The sequence below is a fragment of the Belonocnema kinseyi genome, chromosome 5 (genome assembly GCF_010883055.1).
Source record: "Belonocnema kinseyi isolate 2016_QV_RU_SX_M_011 chromosome 5, B_treatae_v1, whole genome shotgun sequence".
Taxonomy (NCBI): Eukaryota; Metazoa; Arthropoda; class Insecta; order Hymenoptera; family Cynipidae; genus Belonocnema; species Belonocnema kinseyi.
This window is the reverse complement of record NC_046661.1, coordinates 66,012,532-66,020,467: the sequence shown is the minus strand read 5'-3', so window position 1 is coordinate 66,020,467 and position 7,936 is coordinate 66,012,532. Positions and strand designations below refer to the sequence as shown.

Sequence of the window (7,936 nt, the reverse complement as noted above, 5' to 3'; positions counted from 1 at the left end):
AAATCTCTATCCCATCCACATACTACTCCTTTCCCCTGCCGAGTGAGTCACGCCTACCCCGAAAGGGAAATGGCTTAATGGTGTAATAATAATAATAATAATTTGATTAAAATTTTCAGCCTAAAAAACACAGCCAGTGCCACCACTCGGCCATGGTCAAATCTCACGTCACATTTATTATACAGGCCTTTATAGGAGAGCCATCCCTCTGTTTACCTAATGCTTTAGAAAATGTTTTGAAGCCAATGTCTACCGAATTCTCAAATTCTCCTGGTTTTTCTGCAACGTAACCACTTATAAACCAGGAGTACTTAAAAAGACTGTGATGCCATGGTGGAGATAATTGATTATGTACTAAAGAATGTAACTTTATAATATTATTTCGTATATGCAGATTCAAATCATAGTCTAAAAGTATAACTGAATCTGGAAAATGCCGCATATAGTTTTTCCATATGTTAAATCCGTAGACGTCAAGAGGCTGAACTTTTCCAGTACAGCCTTTTTGTATAATCATAGGAATAACATTCTTTCCAAAATAATTTGTCAAATTTAATGATTGTAATACATTTATTTTGTGACTGAAAATTATTAGAAATGAACAAATTTACCAGACGGAAGTAAATAAATTGAGAAATTCAGATTTTTTACCTCTTATGTAAGAAAATTTTTCGTTTTGATTTCATTCGAAAAATTACTTTAGTTCACAAAAGCATTATATGATTTCCTGAAGTGTGGTTACCAAATAGGTGTATATTTGGTCATTTTCTTGTATACTCGTCACTTATTTTGAGGTAGTTTACCCCCCATAACATTTTTTGATTAAATTGAGAAATTTATATTTTTCAACCGTCTTTGTGAAGAAAATTTTCTGCTCAGTTTTATAAGTGAAATTTACTTTATTTTGCTGGAATGTGATAAAATGCACTTAACCCATAAATCTATACCGTTGGCAAGTGGCTGTGTAGATTATTTGATCTGCGGCATTAGTTGGAAGCAGTCGCTGCGCCGTTTGGCGGGGGGTCATCCACGGCACCACATGTCGCTTGGTGATTTTTTCAGAAAAAATTTTTCATTTTTATTTTCGTAAAATATTGTGTGTCCTAGTGAAAAGCTGTGTAAGTACTGCCAAAAAAGTGTCCAGATTTTTTTGCAAGCGCTCGATCCTAATATATCTCGAGGAAAGAAAGAGTTAATGCATGTGCAGTAGAAAAGAAGAAAACAAGGTCCAAGAGGCTTGTTATTCGTGCAACCACCCGATGTGTCCAAAGCATCGGGTATTCATATTGAGGAAATTGTGTCGGTAGAGAATAACGCTTTCATTATTTATTATTTTTTCATTTGTGATCATTTTGCAACGATTATTCTTCAAAAATAAAGAAATTACATGAGAAAATAATGAAATAATGATTGAAAATCGTTCCTTCCACTTTCCTTTTTTCGAAGCTGCACTATTACCGTTTTTTTTATGTTGAAGAGCTAACACTTGGGAGAGAACATCTTTGAACATGGTAATATTCTACCTGAGTCCAACCAAAAATTCAACTAATATATTCAGTTAAACAGAAATAGTAGTTCTACATGGAATATTTCAACTTGCAAATATTATTTATTCACAACATTATGCATGTTAGAAGATGTAATACTATTTAATTTAGTTCAAATACCAGTCCAACTTTTTGTAATAAATGTAACAGTTTTTTAAATTATAAACAAATTTTGAACAATTTGAATTTGTTTTACTTAAAAAATTTATATTTTGTGTAAATTAAAAAGTAAACTTCTTTACTCAAACTATAGTTTTATAAATTGAAAATATTAAAACTCGTAAAAGTACTTCCCCATATTAGGACTGAAAATATTTCTTTTGCCCGCCAAAAGTTTTTCCTAAATCTAATTCCAAAATCGTGAATACGATTTTGGAAGAAAAAACGTTAATGTGATGAGCTATATTTGACTCGAGAAATATTATTCACAAAAAATCTGTTAAAAAAGATGCAGATGAAAAGGAGTAAATGAGACTGAATAAGATTGTACAGTTGTACACAGTACTCACTGTATATCTGGCGGATTCGTGCACTTTATGCATTTATAAGCGTTTATAAAAAACCTAACTGTGAATACTAAAATTACTGGCATGTCTTATCACATCTGCGTCTTTAGATGTATCGTTCCTCGGAGGTATGATTATCTGCTAAGATGGTTCTAAATTTCTTTGTGAAGATTATATTCGCGGCTTCTGTCCCTATTTAAAATTTAAAACTGTTTAAATCATATTCTGATTAAATCCATTATAATAATCCACTTTCTTTTCGCAATTCTTAGCGCACCATTCTTCCTTTTGAGCCAGCGCCCACACTCAGTTGAAGATGTTCTGAATGATTAGATTGCGATTAAAAAGAAAGTTTTATAATCTGCAGTATTTTTTTTTACATTTTACTTAAATTTAATAGACTCTTTCGGTGTAGTTGAGGATGAGGGTTACATGAACAAAAAAATACTAGAGTTAAGTGACACAACTCCAACAAATTTTTGTCATGTAATAAAATAAAAAATTTAATTTGTGTAATTCGAAATATGTCGAAAATATGTATAACACCGTGATACATTTGAGCTAAAATAAACAGGGCGTAAAAATGACTTTACAATTTGTGTTTCAAAACATATTTGACCAAATAACTGAATAACTTTGAGGGTTGCAACCGTAACCGCAAATTTTATAGCCATTTTTAACCACCCTACTATAGATTTCAAAAATGTTGACATCTCTACTAAAGATTGAATAAGTCAGTGAAAGATAATCGCTTAAGAACGTAACAAACATCACTGCGAAAATAATTGTATTGCGAAAAAATTCTCTATTCGTGTCACCATCATACGTTAATTATCAATAAAGTTACAGTTGGGCGAATGTTTAAAAACAGGTTTAACAGCGTCAATTTCACTACAGTGAACTTTGACTACTTATATTTTGTTGAAAACCCATTAGAAACGAGGCGATAAAAAACCAGGCGAATTCCTGGACATTTTTTGTAAAAAGGTTTTTTTTTTTAAATCAGCTCAACAAAGTTCTTCAGGCTTCAATTATTTTGTTAGGCTCTGATACTTTTCCAACCCCAAATTTCTGTTATTTTTTTATACTGTTAATAATGCATGAAAAATGTTGTAAGCTCGCGGACTAGCTGAAGTTTAAAGTGGAACCCTACTAAACGACAATCATGTGTAAAAATACCATGTGTATTAGCCTAGTGTGGCCTCCAACGAATTTACGTTATACAAAAATGCAATAATGATGGAAATTTTTCTATTGCAGGAAACTGAAGGCTTGGAACAGAAGAAGCAGAATTTACAAGACGAGATTAATCAACTAAAACAAGCCAAGGACGAGTTAGAATTCATACTCGAAGCTCATCGTGCTGTTTGTCGACTTAGATCTACCTCACCGCCAGACGTTAAGCCAGTCATAAAATCTAACATGGTTGAAGAAGAATTCATCCAGCCAGTAAAATGTGAATCTGTATGTGATTTAAGACCAAACAGACCAAATTCGCTACCAGTTGGATTTGACAATAACAATCGACCCAACTCTCTGCCAATTTTTGTGGAACCGAAGGAGCGACCCGAACCTCTACAATTCAAAACAGTGGAAACCCCGTCTTTCATGAAGTCTACCACTGAGGTTGCTGGCATTCCGATCACCACTCCCTCCAGCGGAATTCCTTTTAACTTCGATTCTCTAATGGAGGGTGGCACAGGTCTCACACCTGTTTCCACTCCACTGATTCCATCTTGCTCCACACAGCAGAGAAATAACCTCTCTGCTGTTGACCTCAGCTCCCCAGATGCAAATCCTCCTAAACTCGTAAGTTTGTGACGCCAGGATATGGAGTACGGATCTCCAGAGGACCCGTAATCAAGTTGCTGAACGGTTTATAGCATATTATTTTTTTTATACGTCACAAATGTCACGTTGCCATAATTATATGTCCTGCGGAACCTAATAATAGGTAGCCGTGCGGTATTTAACATTTTACGGACAAGTTACAATATTTGTAGAATAGCTTTTTCAAGAAATTAATTTTTACTAGTTGTTGAAAACGTCGGACCTAAGATTAATGCATAATGCCCTCGCTATCAATTTTAAACATGTAGTGAACAATAAATCTATAAAAGATTATAGGTTATCCATTTCTCGTTCACAGAAAAGTTCAGAGTGATAAATCTATAAAAAAATAAAGCAAATTAAGCAGGTCACGTTAACTTTTTTTTCAGCTCGGCGTCTAAATTGATCAAGCCAATGTTTTAAAACATTTCTTTACAGAATAATTAATTTTTTTAAACATTAAATTAAGGTATGAGAAAGTACTTTATTTACTGCAATTAAAAATCTTAGTTACAAAAAAAAACTATTTTAAAAAGTTCGACGCTGATCCGTCGTGTAACTTAAAAGAAACAGCATAAATTCAATAATTTCTTCATCACATTTCAGTTTTACAGGATATTTACTTATATTTAGTCTGTAAGAGCTTGTGCATTTATACTTCTCTTAGAAATAAAAAAAAAGTTATACCTGTGCTCCAGAACAAATTCGCATGGAATCACAAATTTGCTTCACATTTACGGTTTCATCTATAACTTATGGAGACAAAACTATTGTAATATAACATGAGCATTTATTGTCGAAAATTCACATTCAACGAAAAAACATCCCGAGAGTGGATAAATTGTACGCACGCCCCGTCCAGCCCCCCCCCCTCTTTTTTGCATTATGGTACTTCCAACAGAGAAGTGTGCAAATTCAAAAAATCAATGCACAAGAGTTTGTGTATCAGTATTACTAATGGTGCAAAAGTGAAAGCAGTTTTAAGGCATGTAATGGTTTGCCATATGAGCATTTTATTTCCAACCATTTTTTATTTTTCATAAAAATATTAGTGTCCAAACGTTCGCGTGATTGTTCTTCAAGTCTAAATGCTATTATTACTTTTTGTAATTAAAAATTGTGGATAAAAAGTTAAGGGAACTAAATTGCTCACATGGTAAAGTTTTATATGCCCCTAAAAGCTTACAAATACGTTCCACCTAGTGCGTTGACCACCATTCGAATATAACCCAGTCAAGCGCTTCATAACTTCGTTGATTGAAAGAAGCCTTAAAAAGTTCCTTTGCATGATAAAGCACCCAGTCTACGCCAGCTTAAGTAATTTCATTAAATTTGGGAATTTTTTAAAACAATTATAGAAACATTAGGCTGAAAAGAAATGAAAATCTCTATCTATGATTAATATACACTTGCAATATTTGCCACGTGCTTTTTATATTTCGTAAAATAAATATTATATGTTAGAGTACAACAAAAGTCCAGTAATCAGCTGGCATCGGAGCGTCATCTTAGCTTACATAGTGATCACTAATAGCGTGGAGTAAAAAAGCTGAAATAATCGAATCGTTTGGACCGAGAGTCGGTTAATATCTTTCAAAGATTTTTTAATTTAAAAGTTCAAATTTTTGAAAGTTCAGAAACTATGTTCCTTTTGGTTCAAAAATGATGGCAAGTTTTCTTATATATACAGTTTTTGCTTGTGAAAACTAATAAAAAATTGTAAATTAAAGAATTGTTAATGCTAGAATTTTTTTTAATGCACAACAAAATTTTTGTTCTCGAGTTAAATACATTTTTTTGAAGAAAATTTTGAATGTACTTATTCTGATATTTCTACATCTTTAATCAAAGAAACATGCTATTGTTTAGCTCTATGGAAGAAGAACTTTTAGGTTCGATATATTCATCGTTCTACAAAAAGGTTTGTATTTAATTCAATCCAGCGAGGCCTGAAAATATCACTTGTGTTGAGATAAGGCCATTGCATCCGATTATCGTACGATTTAAAATCATTTTTCCTGATCGAAGTTTATGTGCTCAACGTTAGAGATTATTTTTCTTGGTCTGAGTGTGCATGCACGGCAATATAATTATTTTTATTTTCCCATTCACGTGGCAATGACTGAGTGTTTTACCTTCTCCTTGCTAAACTTTTGGGCAAAGATGAGTTCCTCTGGTTTGGGTAAACTGAGATTCTTCAAAAATTTCAAATAGGTATCATATCTATAACACAATTGGTAAAATGTTTAAAGTTATCATATTTTAAAACAGTTAAGTCCATTGAAAGTGGAAAAATTTCTCATTTGCTAATCCTCTTTCTTGAAGAGAAAAAGAAGTGAAAATATGACCAATATCTCCGAAATCAATCAACATTTTTGAAATCTCCATGATCCAGTTTAAGGTAGTTCTCGCGAAATATCACCTATTATGCAGCAATCTTGTAATTTTTAAGTGGACGTTGATACTGTGAGGGTGTAATTTGACGAGATTCGTATTGGTTTTTAGACAATGTAATACATTTTTTTTAGTAATTGCACTAGAAATATGACACATGTTGGAAATTTTTGAAAAATATCAATGTGCTCAAATTTTCATCGGGGAGTGTATGGTTTCTTCTATGTATATTCTCCATGGTACCATCATCCATAACTGGAACCAGGTGACATGCCCACAGTTTGGTCTCATTATTCCTTCGTGGAATTTTGATAAGCGATTCTGGTATTTTTGTACATTTTTCCGTCCACCTTATTTTGCATATTTTGCTCATATTCAGGTATATTTATGTATATCCTTAGTAGAAATATTTAAGAGTGCAAGTGATTTGTACCTTAAAATTTGAGAAATTGTATGTCTGTAATTAGCTAAGGGATCAGGAAACGACGTTTTTTCTATTAGCAATGATGCGAGGTGCAGACGGAAAAGATCTCGTAGTATGCAAATGATAATGTGTATTTAATTTTCCGATGATTACAAGCAAACGATCGATAATGTAAGGGGCTGTACTTTCAAATTACTTAACGCATTTTTCTTTCATTTACATCGTTGTATCTCTTTTGGCTTGAGGCAATTTTACCCTGATCTTTATTTAAACAAAAGAAAAACGCGTCACGTAATTTAATTATAGTCCCTAAGATGAGATAATTCTATCAGAAATTAATTTTTATATTATTAATTGTACACGAGACAAGTTAGATTTTAAGGAAACAATTTAGCTCAACATTAATCGTTAGATTTAAGGAATTTAACTTTAAAGATGTGATTATGAAACTCAAATATCCTTACTTTAAATTAGACCCAAATACAGTAAAAGACAAACCAGCGAGATGCGAATACGAAATTTAAATCGAATTTATGACAGACTTGACATTCTTCTTGTTAAGAAAAGTTTTCCGCTCAAGCTTCAATCATTACCCATGTATAACACTTTAATCCCTCTATATATAAGTATAATATATTTTATAAGATTCTTACATTTTCGCATGACCTTGAACAATATTAATATATTTAATATTTATAAATGTGACTGTGGTCATTACAGGGAAATCAGAGTATCTCTTGCATGAAGCGCTGGCAATCTCTATTAACGTTAGTTTCGCCTAAACCACTTTAGTCGTAGGATTACTCGAGGAGGTTGCTTTCAAAATTGTAATACTTTGATTATCCAATATATTTTTTTGCTTACGTCGAGATGTCAATAAAAGTCCGTAGAACAGTCAAATTTTCAAAAAAATTGGTCTGCCTATCAAAAAGCTTTCTGTCGCTGTTATATTGTATGCGTGCGCTGCTTTTTAAAAAAAATTAATTGTTCGGTGAACTCCATTCATCAATATTTTCACTGTTTCACCAGGCAGAGATGGGTTGTGACATGTCACTCGGGGTTTTCTACGTTTAATACATAAACCACGTAATATACGTGAAAATTGTAGAAAAACAATGTATAATACATATCAAAGATGACGAACGTTATTTACTTGGGCGGGATGTCTGAACATCGTCAATGATTTACGGTCGAGATGATGTACGAGGAGATGAAGTTCTGCGTTTCAGCAAAGA

The 7,936-nt window shown here is 32.7% G+C and overlaps 1 protein-coding gene across 4 annotated transcripts in view; it reads left to right on the top strand.

Moving 5' to 3' along the window:
- Window positions 1–7,601, top strand: part of LOC117172499 (transcription factor kayak) — a 141,703-nt gene extending 134,102 nt beyond the window's left edge. For all 4 annotated transcript variants that reach the window (XM_033360499.1, XM_033360498.1, XM_033360500.1 and 1 more), the window contains exon 3: window positions 3,314–7,601. In XM_033360499.1, the coding sequence (XP_033216390.1) occupies window positions 3,314–3,874 (561 nt within the window). In that variant the 3' untranslated portion in view covers window positions 3,875–7,601. The remainder of the gene's footprint in view (window positions 1–3,313) is intronic.
- Window positions 7,602–7,936: the final 335 nt, after the last annotated feature.